The 17,721-nt window shown below is 41.8% G+C and overlaps 1 protein-coding gene across 4 annotated transcripts in view; it reads right to left on the reverse strand.

Annotated features, from left to right (window-relative positions):
* Window positions 1-17,721, reverse strand: part of KHDRBS3 (KH RNA binding domain containing, signal transduction associated 3) — a 185,602-nt gene that overhangs the window by 41,835 nt on the left and 126,046 nt on the right. For all 4 annotated transcript variants that reach the window (XR_014309145.1, XM_082721608.1, XM_082721610.1 and 1 more), the window contains exon 7: window positions 2,749-2,831. Coding sequence is in view for 3 of the 4 variants with exons in the window: in XM_082721608.1 (XP_082577734.1) it covers window positions 2,749-2,831 (83 nt within the window). In the remaining variant the exon portion in view is untranslated. The remainder of the gene's footprint in view (window positions 1-2,748; window positions 2,832-17,721) is intronic.

A 17,721-nucleotide genomic window follows, 5' to 3' on the forward strand; every position in this document is an offset into this window, starting at 1 on the left:
CCCCGCCCAAAGCACATGCTGAAGCCCCCAGCCCAGTACCTCCGAAAGGCACTGGAATCAGAGACAAGGCCCTCGAAGAGGTGATTCAGTTAAAATGAAGCTCTTTGTGGATCCTAATCCAATGTGACCAGCACCATCAGAGGAGAAGAAATGCGGACACACAGGGACACACCAAGGATGCATGTGCACAGGGAAAGACCATGCAAGGCCACAGCGAGGAGGTGGCCGTCTGCGAGCTGAAGGAAGCAGCCTCAGGAAACACCAAATCCCCCAACACCCAGACCTTGGACTTCCAGCCTCCCAACCATGAGGAAATAAAATTCTGTTGCTTAAGCCGCCTGGAGTGTGGGAATTTGTTACGGTGACTCCTACAGACTCCCACAGAGCTTGAAACCATCTTTCCAGCCCACCCCACAGTACAGCTGCTTCCCTTGGGTTTATCGGACGGAGCTGTCCTGTGGGGCCTGCAACGCTGCGGGGAGGACGCGTGTGGCCGCGGACCCCGGGGGAAAGCCCGCTCCTCTCCTTGTAAGCTGTGTGGTCCCAGGCAAGTCCCCGCGTTCCTGGAAATCACAGTCTCCTTCTCCTATAAAAGGGCTCATGTCTATGTCGCAGGTCATGAGGATTAAATGAATACTCAGATTACCTAGCAAAGAGTGGCTTCTACATTTGTCAGTGTGGGCAACCCGCACACAATTCTCTGTCCTCCTTCAGGTGTGATGAGTTGCAACACTGAAAAAATCACTTCAAAGAAGGCAGACTGGCTGTCAAGCAAGACGTCTCTTTAAGTGAGTCTTCCATGACATTGAAAGGCCTTATAACGTACCAGCCTCTTAATTGGTCCCTACCTCTCGGCTCACCACCTGTCAGTCCAGCCCCTCCGCTGCCCTGGAATGACAGTGAATCCAAGTCGAAAAGCACCGTCCCCGCGTGTAATTCTACGGGCTGCCCCCTGCTCACCGCCTGCAGCGCGGGGCCCCAGCCCCCTGCAGGGAGTCGCGGGCTCCCACCTCATCGCCTCCCGCAGAGCCAGTGCGACTCCAGACGCCACTTATGCTGCCAAGCCCCGGCCCTGCTATTCCAGCTCTGTGAAATGCCCTTCCCTGCAGGGACCCCAGTGACTCTCCCTCCCACTTCCCCTTTCGCAGTGAAATGTCCTCAGTGTTCTCAAGCAGACATTAGCACTGCCTACTTCCAGAAATACTGAATTTCCCCTCAGACCTCTCATAATGACGGTCACATTACACTGCTCTTGAGTATTTTGTTGTTGTTGTTTCCTTCTAGACTATGAGCTTTTCAAAGAAACGGTCTCTGTCTCAATAATCTTTGTATTCCAAGCATCGGGCACAGAGCCCAACACACATGGACATTCGATACATGTGGGTGAAGGAACGATGGAAGCAGTGAATGTTTGTGACCCGCCATATTAATACTGTCACCATCCTCATCGTGACCACTATCACGGCTTAAAGTGGAAAGGCGATACGCTTTCTAAGTCTGGGCTCACACTGTGGATTGGTCAGTGACTCCTCTGAGCCCTTTTCATCATCTATAAAACAGATACAGTAACTCCTGCTGTTACCATGCAGATTAAATGAGACATGTGAGTAAGGCTTACACTCCACCTGGGACTTCTGGCACATTACTCAATCCTTCCTCTCTACAGTGGGAACAGGGCCACACGCTTGATATGGTTGCTGGGACACTAACAGGAGGTACCATATGTAAAGTCTCGGTCAGCACCCACCAGTGCCAGTCCCCCGGCTGTGCCAACCCTCTCAAGGACACGAGTACAGTGCACCAGGCTCCTACTCAAAAAGACCAGTGGAGACTGCAATTTTGAAGGCTCTTAACTATTATAAGTTATATGAGAAAAAAATCTGACATGAGCCAAAAAGAAGAAAGAACTTCTTATCCATGTCAGCCTCAGTGCCAGAACTCAGGAATAACAGGACCAACCTATTCAAAGTTGTCCGGCACGATATGAGTTCATTGAAACAATCACATAGTCCTTATTTTTTCATGTTTTGTAAAGCCAGTATTTTGTATACATGTCAATTTTTGTACTCCACTTAGAATTTTAAACAAAAACCAGAAGGTTTCTAGGCATTTAAGAAAACATTCTGAATAGGAATAAACTGATTTTATATATCAATGAACATCAAGGTATATTATATCACAAGAGGTAACTATAAAGCTCTGTTTTGCCTTGGATAACACTTACTTATTTCTGGGTAAATACCTCTTTAGAAAATGAATTGGAGCTACCTCATTATTCACAAATAGGAATCTGAAGTTGTTAGAAAATAGGATCACTGCTGCTAAGAAACAGAAACGTTATGTGAATGCCAAACAAAACTTCTGGGTCTTTACACCGCAGGCACTGACAATGTAGGATATTTACACATTGCTGATGTGGTTTTAAGACTTAGGACTTGCACAGCCACAGACTTTGTAGACACTCTTCCTCCTCAGAATATACCGAACACCTAAGTTAAATTTTTAGAGTAAAAAAAATTCCCATTTTTATTTGTCAAGCCTATTGCTTTAGCACTATGATAAATTTGGGAGGAGTAAACATGCTAGTTGGTAGGATAGAGAGTGCTTCTCCAATTAAAACAAACAAAAAACAAAGCAAGCCAAGTCATGGTACCCTTGCTGTCCGATCATCCCCCTTTCCCAGAATGTACATATGTGGACAGAGAAAAGTGTCTGTTAATGGGGGTCTAATCAGAGATCGACTCTTACCTTTGGGCAGGGGTGCTATAGCTGTTATCATAGGAATCATAACTCTGTTCGTCATAAGCAGTGCCATATCCATCATCATAGTCCTAAAATAAAACAGGAGAAGTATAATAAAAGGTCAGAAAAGTTTCTGGGAAAAAAAAAACAACAACAACACTCTTCTTTCAGTAACTCTTTATTAATTCAGCTAACATTTAAATATATATCTGGTATGGTACAAAGAAAAATGTAAGTGTGACATCAGTGAAAATGATGAGTAAAAACCTCCAAAAATTTTCTCTACAAAAGGCAAAAGAAACTGGGAAAATTCTCAGAATCCACAATTTCAAAAGTCTGAAAATTAACAAAAGGTTTGCAGAGATCTGAGGAGCATTTATTTCTAAAAACTTGGCTGAATCTTGGTACAAGCAGTGAGCTCTGTGATGTTTTAATGAGTCCCTTTCCAACCCACCATTCCCAGCTCGGCAGGAGCCCTGAAAACCAACAGCTGTAACCACAGTGGACACCAGCAATCTGGGGACCACTGGAGGAAGCAGAAAAGGGTGAGGTTCTTCAAAACCTCATTTCGCGAGTATTGTATTTGACCTGACTTGGAGCTCATCCAGTGCAAAATGCCTTTTCCCTGGGGGTATTCAAAGAAAATAATTAGAGGCAATTATATAAGATTTTAGCTGCTTGAGGTAGTGGAACAAACAGCAGTCTAATCAAAAGCCAGCAAGAGAAGTGGGAGGACAAGATATCCATTTGCCCTTTGAATAGTTCTGACACACTCCTGGCAATCTAGAAGATTACATGTCTACAGAGTACCATGTAGAAGCCCAGGAAAGACCTGGGAAGGTCCTGAGCTCTCCTCTCCAGGGATCTGAAGGTTCAGCACAAGAAAGAAAGGCAAAGCCAAGGAAGGAGTTAGTTGTAAATCAACTGGCTGAGTCTTAACGACTTGTTCCAACATGTTAGGGACTTAGTTTCCAGGCATTCATTAAAATCTCTGTCCAATCATTAGCTAACAACTAAGGTAACAGGAGACACTCAGTAACAACACATAATAAATCTCACAATATTAGCTTGGAAAAGTCATTAAATAAAAAAGGAAAACAAAAAATACTGGAAGAAGGAGCATTTAGTTTCCACAGTTGGCACATTAAGTTACATATCTACTTTTATTTTTTATTTTGGATCTTATTTGTTTATTTGAGAGAGAAAGAAGCAGACTCCCCACTAAGCAGGGAGCCTGATGTGGAACTTGATCCCAGCACCATGGAATCATGACCTGAGTTGAAGGCAGACATTTAACCAACTGAGCCACCCAGGAACCCCTAAATTTCTAGTTTTAAAAAGAAATTAGGTGATATGCAAAGAAACATGAAGGTATGGCTCACACAGAAGAAAAAAGTAATCAACAGAAACTGTCCCTGAGGAAGCTGAGACACTGGACTTACCAAAGACAAATAAGTTACTTGAAATATATTCAAGAAAGTAAAGGATACTCTGTGTCTAAAGAACTGAAGTATGAGAACAATGCCTCACAAAATACAGAGTATTAATATAGATATAGAAAATAATAAGGAATCTAAAGAAACTTTTCAGTTGTAAAGTACAAAAAGTGAAATGGAAAAATCACCAGCGAGGTTCAACAGCAGATATAACTAGGCAGAAGAGAGAATAAGTGAACTTGAAGGTAAATCAATTGAAATTATCCAGTATGAGGAAGAAAATACAAAAAGATAAGGAAACAAGGTCTCAGAGACATGTGGGATACCATCAAACATGAATGTATGCATAATGTGGTACCCAGAAGGAGAGGAAAGCAAGGAGCAAAAGATTATATAGAAAAATAATGGCTAAAAACTTCCCAAATTTGATGAAAAACTTTAATCTACCAACCTACCAAGAAGCTCATAAAATTCCAAGTAGGGTAAGCTCAAAGAGACCCATGCCTACGTACGTCATCATCAAAATGTTAAAAGACAAAGAGAGGATCTTAAAACAGCAAGGGAGAAGTCACTTATCATGTGAAAGAGATTCACAATAAGATCAAAAGCTGATTTCTCAAGAAAGACCGAGGAGGCCAGAAGATGATGGGATTGCACATTCCAAGTACTAAGAGAAAAAGATTGTCAACTAAGAATTCTATAACCAGCAAAACTATCCTTCAAAAATAGAAAAATTAATGTATTCTCAGGAAATAAAAACAGAGAGTTCATCAACAGGTGATACGTTCTACACAAAATAGTAAAAGGAGTCCTTAAGGTAAAGTGAAAGGTCATTAAAAAGTAACTTGAATTCACATGAAAAAAATACAAGTAACACTGATACAGGTAGCTACTTAAAGAAATACTAAACTATAAATGTGTTTTTGTTGCAATTCCTTTTTTCTCTTGTTTGATTTAAAAAGCAACTGGATGAAGAACTAACTACAATTCTGTGTTGATGGGCACACAATGTATGAAGCTACAACTTGCATGACAGTAACAACACAAGAGTGGGCAGGTAAGGACATAGCTAAAGAGGAGCAAAGCTTTTGTGTACTGTTAAAATAAAGTTGGTATAATTTTGAAAAAGATTGACATAAGTTAAAAAGCAAATTGTACTCTCCAGGGCAGACTAATAAAATAAGAAACAAGAAAAGAGAGGGGCCTGGGTGGCTCAGTTGACTCAGCATCTGACTCATGGTTTCATTTGGGTTATGATCTCGGTGTTATGAGACTGAGCCTGCTAAAGGCTCTGCCTGAGATTCTCTCTCCCTCCCCCTTTGCCCCTTCTCAGCCTACACATACATGTGCACTCTCTCTAAAAATAAATCAATAAAATCTTAAAAAAGAAAAAATATCCAAGAAGGGGCGCCTGGGTGGTTTCATGGGTTAAAGCCCCTGTCTTTGTCTTGGGTCCTGATTCCGGGTCCTGGGATAGAGCCCCATGTCTGGTTCTCTGCTCAGTGGGGAGCCTGCTTCCTCCTCTCTCTCTGCCTTCCTCTCTGCCTACTTGTGATCTCTGTCAAATAAATAAATAAATATCTTTAAAAAAGAAACAGAAAAAAATGACAATGCAGTTAAAGTGATCAAATTAAAAAATCTAACAACAGAAAGAGATAGTAAGGTACAAAAAAGACACAAGACACAGGGAAAAAATAGCAAAATGGCAGATATAAAACCAACTTTATCAGTAATTACACTAAATGTAAATGGATTAAATAACAGAAATTGGCATCAATGTTTATGAGATCCAACCACTTGCTGTCTACAAGAGATACACTTTAGATTCAAAGATAAAAAATACATTGGAAAAAAAAAGGATGGAAGAAGATACACCATGGAAATACGAATCAAAAGAGGACTACCATAGCTGCACTAATATCAGGCAAAATAGATTTTAAGATAAGAATTGTACCAGAATAAAAAAGCACATTTACTTATAATGATAGAAGAGTCAGTCTATCAAGATGGTAATTATAAAAATGTATGCATGTGTGTGTGTGTATATACATATATATACACACACATATATATAAATATATATAAATACATACAAGCATATATTTTTATATATGTTTATATATTTATATATATTATATATATTTATATATGTGTGTGTGTATATATATATATACACACACGCATACATTTTTATTATATGTGTGTGTGTGTGTGTGTGTATAAAACAATAGAGCTCAAAATATATGAGGCAAAAACTGACAAAATTTTAGGAAGAAAAAGATAATCCAACAACAATAGCTGGGAACTTCAACATCGCACTTCAATAATAAAAAGAACATTAAAAAAAAAGATCAAAAAAGAAATAGAAGATTTGAACAATATAATCTAAGTATACCTAACAGACAGATATAGAACAGTCAGCCCAGTGAGGGTGAAATACACATTCTTCTCAATACACATGGGACATTCCCCATGTTAGATCATACATTCTCTCAATTCAAAATTCACTACAAAGCTAAGTAATCAAAACAGTGAGGTACTGGTAGAGATGCAGATCAACAGAACAGAACCAAGCGTATAGAAATAAACCCTTACAGCTATGGTCAACTCACTATCAACAGACTGCCAGGTCAACTCACTATCAACAGACTGCCAAGACAACTCAATGGTGAATAGAACAGTTTTCTCAGTATATGGTGTGGGAAAAACTGGATACCCACACACAAAAGAATAAAGCTGTCCTGTTACCTCACACCGTATACAAAAACAAATACAAAATGCATCATACATCTAAGTATACAAGCTAAATTATACAACTCTTAGAAGACATCATAGGTGTAAATCATTGTAATTTTCAAACAGTTATGAGTTTCTTAATATGCCAGCAAAAGCACAAACGGCCAATGAAATATAGACAAAAATAAACTTCATCAAAATTAAAAAACATATGCATCAAATGACATTAGAAAGACAGTGAAGACTGTCCACAGGATGGGAGAAAATATTTCCAAATCACATATCTGATAATGGTCTCATATTCAGAAAATAAAAAGAACTCTTACAACTCAACAATAACAACAACAACAAGAGCAAAAGCCATCCTCCTAGTGCTACTGGAGACAGGCTTCAAACTGAGGACATTCTGCAGATTTAAAAACAAGCACACTGTAGTTATTTGAAAAGCACTGTGGAAGTCAAGAAGGTCCAGAGAAATGACCATTTTATAAAATCAAATTAGATATATTACAATGACATTTATGTCCATGAACGTATGAATCCTACCCTGAAACTGATCATCAAGTTTCTGGTATTAGTCAATTATATAGTGACCTTGGATTAATTGCTATATGCTTAATATTTAAATGAGCCTGAAAAAAACACCTATTTTGGAACATTGGTCTTACCAGTATTAATCAGTTTAGTGATTACCACCAGGATCTCTTGAAGTACAGAAATGTGGTCAAGGGGTGAGAGAAAGGATCTGGAGTTAGATGAGCTTCCATAAGTTACCATCAATGATTTTAGGCAGGCTCATTCCCATATCGAAATCTGTTTCTTTACCTGTAAATTGTGAATCCCTTAAATATTCTGAAGGGATGGGAAATTATATATATATATATATACATATGTACAGATTACAGCAAAAGCGCACAACATGTATTAATAACTTTATGAAGAACAGCTTATATAATTATTATATTAAAGCATTACCCATAAAGACCTCTCTCCTGGATTTCTCAAACAACACAGCTAACAGATACAGATACAGAACATCAGAAGCCACTGCGTGCAAGGGTATGAGCCAAATAACTTAGTGAATAACTTAGTCTCTTTTAAAAAGCATCTATTAAATATTAGACCTCAATTTACTTGGCTTAGGCAATCACAAATATCTAAAAAATTATAATGATTTCCATTTTGTAAAACAAACATCACACTAAGAGGCAGTACTGTCTCTGTAGGAATGAGGCTCAAACATTTTGCACAAGATCACCTATTTTTCTTTTAGATGCTTTTTCACAAAGGAGGAACTTAGTATTTGTTGAAGAGCTGCATGTCTAGTACTTTGGGCACAAGACAGAATAAAACATAAAATGAAAACTCAATAAATAGGGGCAGAGGAAAAATAAAAGTGAAGAATACACTTAGCACACAATATATAAACCACAGTGTTCCTCACAGTCGCAAAAGGCAGATTATTCATTTGGTGATCTTCCAACGACCAATGCAAGGAGAGAGCTATCGGACAAGATATAGGCAAAGATTACAACAACAAAACTGATGGGATTTTAATAACACAGTAAGTCATACAAATGCAGGTATTACTGATAATCCTGGTGAGTTCATAAATTAAAAAAACCTGGTGTTCCTAATAGGAAGAGTAATATTAAGTTAAATTAAAAAACAGCAAGAACAAACCAAAGCCCTTCCGCTTGCCTCCTACCCTGTTCCTAGCATTCAGTTAGACATGACGAATGGAACAGGAGTGTCATTGTCTACTCTGGTGTGGTGCAAGGGAGACAACGGACCCCTAAAGAGATAATGATAACACCACAGGTCAGATGCTGTGGCAAATGTGAGCACTGAGGTGGCACAAAGTTGCCCAAAGGGAAATGGGAATGGAGAAGACGACCCTAAAGTGCCAATGTTAGCACTTTGTTACAAAAGCCGAGAAAAGCAAAAGCAGCTGTTGAAATCATTAAAAATAAAAACCAGGCAGAATGAACAGCAGGTGCCAAACAGCAGAGGTACAGAAATCTGAGAACCCTCACATCCAGGAAAACCAGCAGCTTGCTGGGGGCACCCTGTAAAGAGCAGAGAGCAATGAAACTGAGAAACCCATAAACAACAGCATGGATTTGAGTTCTGAGTGACATGATCCACCTTGTGGCTTAGGGACACAGGAAACAGGGTGCAGACACAGAAGACGACGGTGAATCTGGAGGGCTGGACTGGTCATTAGGTCATGGCACTGCACAGTGCGGCAATGAGGAGCTCAGGGTTCTCCAGGAATGTGTTAGGAGCCTGAAGAGTATGGCTTCACCAAGTGAAGAATTCCACGGCTCTGTTTATTTAAAGGATCAAGATTGTAAATGAGTGGAACTTTCAGTGCTATACTAAATGTTCAGTGCTATAGTAAATGTTCTAAATAACTAAATGTTCAGTGCTATACTATTTTAACCCTACAGTTATGTCATTCATTCCTTGTTCAATTATTGTGTCAGATATTACAAGGCTAGAAATGTACTTGCATTTTCAAATTGTTTAGGTCACTGAATTATTGACTTCCATGTTTTTACACTGAAGATTTTAAAGGATGAAAATTGCAATTCTCACATAATTTCTTTCATGATGATTTCACAGATGGATTTGGCCATGGGGGGCAGAGCTCCTCCCATGACAAAAATTGTCTGTTCGGTGGACGACACTTGAATAACACAGGGAAGCGTGAAGAACAACGTGACTGGAGAGAAGAAAAGCTCAGTGTAGGTGCAAATACGTTTGTAAGTTTCTAGGAAGGAGTACAGGGGTTCTTGTTGATCATCGGCCATCTTACTGCAAGGCAGGAGAGGAAGTCACTCATAGACAATCGGGGATTTCATCAGAAAGGATTCAAGATCGTTACATGAGGAAGGGCGGCAGGCAGAGTGAGAGCCCCTCAGCATTAGGTTTCTTTGTCTGAGAACCAATCTGGGCATCAGCAGTGCGCTCTCACTTTTGGTTTCTCTTTTTTGTTCTTTTTTTGAATGCTCTTAGTGTTTCCAACTACTGCTTGCTGGTTTTCTTACTTATTTAATTTGATATTAAGAAATTCCTCTTTGGATTTTTCTGAGGCCAGATCAGGGATTTTAACAAACAGTGAATACATTATTTGTTACAGATTAACATGTAATTGGGTAGAAATCATAAATCTAGTAGAGACGGGGCATCACAGACTTGGGTCAATCACACCACTAAGCTGAGAGTCTACTCTAAAAAGCCTTTCAGAACCTGGTGTGGGGGACATCTATGTCCCTGTTGGCAGTGCACAGACGTGTTGAACGATTTTCTTTACACTTGAAATCTTCAGGTAATTTCCCACATTTCTGTATTTTCTCCAAGAGAACATGCCCCTTTGTGACATGGCCTAGTCAACATGTCAGCCTCATTTTTTACCGTACGTCCTGAGCTGCTCCCAACAAGCCTCTGCATCCCCACCCTCTGCCAAGGGAATTTTTCACTCTGAGGCTCGAAGGACTCTCCTCTCCTGCTGTATCTGCTCAGTCCCAAGACGCCGTGTGATGCAGTGACTGAGCAGATACGCACATCTCCATTCCTGGGTGGGAAGGAATGGGCCTTGGCCTCCCCCACTGTTACCCACACAGATAGTGTCTTGTTTACTCTTTTACACAGAGCAGGAAGAGTGCCTGGAGCCTAGGAAGGGCGGCTCGATGCATCAATGCTCATTCGATTGCTGGACCGAGTGCCTGCAGAGGAAAAAGCATGCAGATGCACCCCCGCCTGGTCCTGGGTCCTGCCCTGAGCATGGGCCTTATGAACTTGCTTATTCCAAGAACCTACTGAATTCCCTCAGAAGGAAGCTTAAGAGAGTTCCCTGACTTTATTCAAATGCAGTGCAAAGATGTTTTATCTCCTTTGCCACACTTATAAAAAACAGGGTCCTGTACCTGTGAGTGGGAAGGCACAGGAGATACACATGTCTGTTAAAATGCTGAGAATCCCTGGTCTCCACAAAGTTCTCTGAAGGCACCTTCATCTGGGCAGAGTCAGTGCCTGGGGCTTTCCCCTCCCCCCAGCATCTCCCCCGGCAGGAAGTCCTCAGCTACCTCCATGCCATCGCTGCATCCCCATGATGACTGCGGTACAATCGCCCAGAAGGTCTCAGCTGGACTCGTAGTAAGATATTCTAACTCATCTCCCTGGAAGTGCTCCCTCCTCTAAACCTTCCTCCAGAAGTAGCCACTAAAATGTGGGTCTGAGCTTGCTGCCTCCCTGCTTACAAATCTCCACTCCTGACTCGTCCTGTTTCTACAAAATAAAGCTCACCTCGCCAAGCCTCGCATGGGCTCGCCTCAGCATCCTGCCCAGAGACAGCGCAGGGTGTGCCACAGCACCTCTAGAAGCTTCCCCGCTTCATGCTGTAAATGCTCTGCACCCGCTGCTCCCTCTGCTACCCCCTTCTAGGTTTTCCACCAGAAGACCTCAGGCTTAAGTTTCACACCCTCCTTTGTGCTTCCACGATAACTGAGAACTCGCTAATACAAGGGACCTGGAATTATCCCTCCGCCTCCCTTCTTTCCCCTGAGTCTGCAAGGTCCTCATGGGTAAGACCCAAGCCTTGCTTGTTCTCATATGCTCAACGTCTGCCATGTTGGAGGCTCACAGTGACCTTGTTGAATAAATGAATGACGACGAAAACTAAGTATGGACCAAGCAGCAGGAAGTAGACCAAAAACTTCTTTAAGATGAATGCAAATTAAGGAGATACTGTAGAATCAAATGCAGTATTTATTATAAAATACGATAAATGTTGGCAATGAGACCTCACCCGAATTCTTCTGTCAAACATTACCTACCGGTCTTACATCGCCTGTCCTCAGCAAAAATTCCCTTTTAAAACTCTGTATGCTATTTCTGAAAGTCAGAACATTATTAAAAACCGCAAACAAACATGGACAAGAAATAAATGTATATTGATATGAAGTCTTGCCTTATTAACAAAGAGTTACTGATTCAACAGGTTACACCTCCGAGTTTTCATCTTTAACAGTGAAGACGTCTGTCTATGTGGAATTTAACTGAGAGGGTGACCTGGACACTTGCTTGATGCCAGAGCTATATGAGAAACATGTTCTCACATAGGTAGAGATTCTCTGTTTGCCATTCCCGACCTAGAAAACTCCAACCGACACATGGTCAAAATACCAAAGAAATCTTGCTTTGAAAAGAGATTTTTCCGAGATAAAGGAAACAGCATGACCTATTTTTAATTCTATTTCTGTCACAAGTAAAATCAAGCATAACATTTAAGCTGGGAAAAGCCATTTTAAACAGAAGAATTTATAAAAGACTTGAATTTCAAAAATAATATTTCAGTTTTATGTCCTTTTAAAAGGAAACAATTACCCTATATAACACCTCACTTTAATTAGGGTGATATCTAGTCATTTTGAAATGCAAGAAGTTTTAATTTATAATACAGCACTAAAACATTAAAATCTATAGTCTTGGGGTGACTGGGTGGCTCAGTCGGTTAAGCGTCTGCCTTTGGCTCAGGTCACGATCCTGGGGATCGAGCCCCACGTCAGGCTCCCCGCTCAGCGGAGACTCACTTCTCCCTCTCCCTCTGTCTCCCCCAACTCATGCTCATGCTCAAATAAATAAAATATTATAAAACATCTATAACCTTATAATGATTATTTTGACTTTATAAGATAAACATTAAGCTAAAAACAGTCTTTTCAAAAACACATTTTCCTGGGGTTCTGAGTAATAATATCCTTGTCAAGTATTACCAATGATCATGAACATATCACATAACTAAATTGATTTATAATTAAGGACAAAAATCACAATATTAATAATAATTCAAAATAAGAATCTTTTCCATAATCATTTAAATATCATTAATTCAACAATCAAATCACATCCTTAGGTATTGTTTACAGCTAGGAGGAATATACTATACACAGCTTCTAGACTATACAAATTCTTCCCATCAGCCTTTGGAGTCTGATGCTGTGTTCAAATTCCAGCTCTAACTGTGCAGCATTGGGAATATCACCTAACCTCCTCAAACCTCAATTTTATAATTTGCCAAACGGGAATCGTGATCCGTGTTATGGTTATTTCCAACGATTAACCAGAAAGTATATACAAAACCTGCTTGACTCGCCCAATAAAGGTAGATTTATTTAAGGATCTATCCCTTTTAACATTCTCAAACTCTTAAGCCAGAGAAACAGCAAAGCTATCCATAGTTTTGTCTTTTATAGAATGTGATCAGTTCTTAGAACTTTGTCTAAAACTGCACTGTCTGCGTGTCCATTCAGCAAATGCTGCTGCCGCCATGGTTCTGGATGAAGCAGCAGCTGCCCACGACCAGCTGTGATCCTCTCCACAAGTGAACCCAGCTTGGGAAAACAGAGCTACGTCAGTCATTCACAGAACGATTTCTCTCCTCTCAGCTCATACCTAACAGCCACAATTACATCTGTTTGGATTTGACAAGGTGTTCAAAAACACAATAAAGGAAAATTAGATAACAAAGAGGTTAACCCAGTAATTCCACAAACAAGGGAAGGGAAAACTGTATACAGAATATTAAAGAAAACCAAATTAAACCAGAAATCCCATGAGGATGGAAGAAAGGGGAATTACTAAACTGCATGAAGGCCACATTATGCAGATCATGCCGAAGATTTTTACATCTATTTTTCTGCTTTCCAAAGGAGGTAGGCATTTGTTGAATGCCTACTACTTGCCAGGCATCTCTCTAAGCACGGGGGACACAGTACCAAACAAACAAAACCAAAATGCATCCTTGTCCCTGGGGGTCTGACATTCTGGTGGGGCGGCAGACAGAGAACACCAAGCATCCCAATGATGGCACAGGGGAGGTGGGGGAGGCAGCCAGAGGAGCCTTAAGCAAGGACTCCCGTACCAGTGTGAAGAGAGTGAGGAGCTGCTTATGCAGATTTGTTTAAGGGGGTGGGGGGTAGATTTCAGGCAGGATGAATGACAAGCACAAAGGTCCTAAGCTAGAGTCAGCCACGTTGAGTGAGCCAAAGCAAGGACAGGAGCCAGGTCATCTGGGACCTGCAGGACTTGATGTGAGGGAGGTGGCCACCAGAACCTGCTGGGCCTCGCGAGAGTTTCTGTGTTGTCTGAGATTGTCTTTCTGCTTCATTTGAATTGACTTCTTCAACATTGTTTCTTCCTTCATCTGCATCTAATCTGCTAAAAACCATTTACTTAGTTCTTTTTGTTGCATTTTACAGTTCTACAATATCTGCTTTCTGTATTTCTATATTTTCCAGTTCTCTGATTAAACCATCTATCTCATCTTTTAATTCCTAGATGATATAGAACATAGAGTTATTTTAAGTTTATATCTGATATCTGAATCTACTATCTCTATTTTTTTCCTCCATTTATTATTATGGGGACTTCAACTTGTATTTATATATAAAAAATCAACAGAAAAAAATTTAAAGTCTATGTTACATATTTCTCTCGAGAGAATTTATATTTGCTTTGGGTGGAAGGATAGGAGAATTAGCAAGTCCAGCTTAGCCTGGCCCAGAGGGACTGGGACCTCCAAACAGCCTTCCCACGTAGGTGCTTCTCTGAGCTCCAACGCAAAGCCTACGGGGTTATCAACCCTCTGCACCCAAACCTGGGGGGCCTTGAATTCCATTTTTTTTTTTTAAACCTTTTCAAACTCCAGGTTTTTTAAAGCTCCATTACCTTCTCAGCAGCCTCTTCAGGAACTGGCAAAAGGCCCCCCAGGGGTTCCCAAGCAGGGTTCTACCAGAGAATAAAGCCCAATACTCCAAAGTGTACAAAGTGAATTCACTTCTTTCCCATGCATCTAGAAAGGCAGTACTTTCCTAGCACCATTTGCTACATCCCGTGATAGAGATGAGGCAGCCCAGTTGAGAAAGGCTGCCCAAGGGAAAGCGCGCTCAAAAATGCTGAGCTCACCTATTTGGCGTTGGTCAAGAGGCTAGCCAGTATCTGTTTTGTTTGCATTTTGCTCGCTCTTATACCTCCGAAGACGTTTTCTTTGTTGCTTCTGTCTCACCCCTCCCAGCCACTCTCGGCAGGGTCTGGGGCAGACTCTCACGTATGGGGGCTTCCTGTCTTTCGGGCCACCATGTTCTCGGAGTGCCGAGAGGAGGAAGCATTCAGTAAATCCTTTCTGCATCAGTGGGTCAACAATGAATGAGCAACAGCTGTGGATTCATTCACTCACTCTTCCCAGTGAGAAGACAGCTCCTGTGAGAATGACAGCTGGCCAGGAGGGAGGCACCAAGTGACTCCAGCGTCACCAGGAAGAAGGGCCTCCTGGAACACAGAAATGCACACCTACTGCACAACAGAGCGTCCTCCACAAGGAAACCAAAGCCCCAGACAATCAGAGTTTACACTGTTAGCACTAAGACTGCTCTGTGCTTAGCTTCGAGGCAGAGAACCCTTCGGGTCACCACCTGGTCTAAGGGCAGATATGCCTGCAGGAAGTCGTGCTGTTGTGTGATGGACAGAGTACTGGGACTGTCTGGTACAGCATTCTTCAGACACATATTGGTCATATCTTAAAACCATTTATCCAAGTATACAACAAGGCGTAAAAACCCCAAGTGTGCTGCTTAGTGAGTGAGCAGGGAGTGCGCACAGCACGTAACCAACACTCAGATCAAGGACCAGAACCCCCCGGCCCTGCTGCGAGGCCGTCCCCATCCTCAGTTACTACCTACCCCCGGCAGTAACCACGCTCAAGTGAGCGTGAACTTTCTATCAGTGGAATCCGGGTAACTACCGCTCTGCCCAGCACAGTGCCCTGAGACCTGTCCTTGTCGTCAGAGGGAGCTTCAGCAGGAGAAACCATCCTTTCTCGCTGCCTGAAAATACGATCTGTATCGTTACACTGCGGCTGGTTTATCTACTCTTGTTCTGAAAGGTATTTGGCTTCTTTCTAGTTTTTGCCTACGTGGCCCTTGCACAAGCGTTGTGTGTGTCCTCGTACGTTCCCAGGAGCAGCACCGCGGGGTCTCAGGGAAGCACGTGTACAGCTTTAGCGGGGGTGTCCAACAGGTTTCCGAACTAGTGCGATCAGCCTACGTTTCCACAGCAGCAGAGGAGAACTCCTATTGTACTCCGTTCCATTTCAAACTGGAAATTATCTTTTTAACTATTTCTGTAGGTGTGAACAGCACTGGGTATTATGCTTATCGTAAACAGCAATCCCCACTTATCCAAGATTTCGCTTTCTGAGGTTGTGGTTTCCTACAGTCCACCACAGGCCAGAAGCAGATGGTCCTCCTTGTGGCCCCTTGTTAGAAGGCCGACAGCAGCCTCCCGCTCCGCCACAGGCCTGCGTCACTCCCCTTGCTCCTTCTGGCCACGTGGACCTTTTATCACCCCACATCCTCCCAAGAAGAAGGGTGCGTAGCACAGTAAGATATTTTGAGAGAAAGAGAGACCACATTCACATAGCCTCCATTACAGTATATCGCAGTAGCTACTCTATTATTGTTGTTGTTAATCTCCTATGGGCCTCATTCATACATTAAGCGTTATCATGGGTGTGTGAACAGGAAAAAACAGTGACTGTATCATTGAATAGTACCTACAGCTTCAGGCATGCCCCGGGGGACCTGGGACAAACCCTCCGCAGTTAATGAGGGATTTCTGTATCAATGTCCTGGGCACAGTTAGCAAGGGTCTGGCATGAAAGACAGAGCTACTTGGTAAACTGAGGAACTGAGATTTCGGACCAAAACTCAAATGACTTATACACTACTTTTTACGTGCCAGGCACTACTACTTTAAATACATTTTTTTAAAGATTTATTTATTTGAGATAGAGTGAAAAAGAGCATGAGCAGGGGAGAAGGGCAGAGGGAGACTCCCCTAGCAGCTCCCTGCTGAGCATGGCAGCCCCACTGTGAGAGCTGGACTGGGGCGGGGGGGGGGGGGGTGTCTACCCAGGCTCCATCCCACAACCAGGAAATCATGACCTGAGCGGAAACCAAGAGCCATCTTTATGGCTGTTTAACCCACTGAGCCACCGGGTGCCCCTAGATACTTTGCATATGTTAATTTGTCTAATCTTCATAACACTATGTGTTAAACAAGTACTAATATTTCCACTTAAAATCAGGAACTGAGGGATAGAGCAGATAAGAAATTCACTCAAATGACGCAACAATTAAAGACACAGCAAAGATGTGAATCTTTGCTTGTAACTATGGCTTGTAACTATGGCGATAAATACAGGGCTCATCCCCATAAAACAGAGGATACTATACTATAATCAGCTCCCCGGGACAGGGCCACACTCTGAGGACACATCTGGACGGCCAGCCGGCCTTCCGCACGTGTTACCAAACCTGACAGTGTACTTTAGTCCTGAAATACATCTTTCAAGGTTCCATGTCCCTCACATTCTGCCAACGAACTGGATGAAAGCAAAAGGATAAAGATAAAGATAATAATAAACCTCATCAGTAAGATGGCACCACCACGCCTCTGCTGGCCGCCCCGACATTCACCGGCACCTCCCGTGGGTCTCTGCCTGCCTGAATGCTGCTAGCGCCCTTTCTCTGTTTGGTCTGCTCACGTTCCATCAAGCAGCAGTCTTCCCTGATTGGTCCTCCTGAAATACTCTGTATGTGTGTGTGTGTTTTCTTTGCTGTATTAAGAAATCAAATATTGATTACTACGCTGGGCACTATGGATAAAAAGTCATGGCATCTATCATCAACAACTTGAAATGTAAGAAAAATAATGATATAAGTGAAGGGAATGATCACATTGT

The sequence above is a fragment of the Mustela nivalis genome, assembly GCF_964662115.1.
Source record: "Mustela nivalis genome assembly, chromosome: 2".
Lineage (NCBI taxonomy): Eukaryota > Metazoa > Chordata > Mammalia > Carnivora > Mustelidae > Mustela > Mustela nivalis.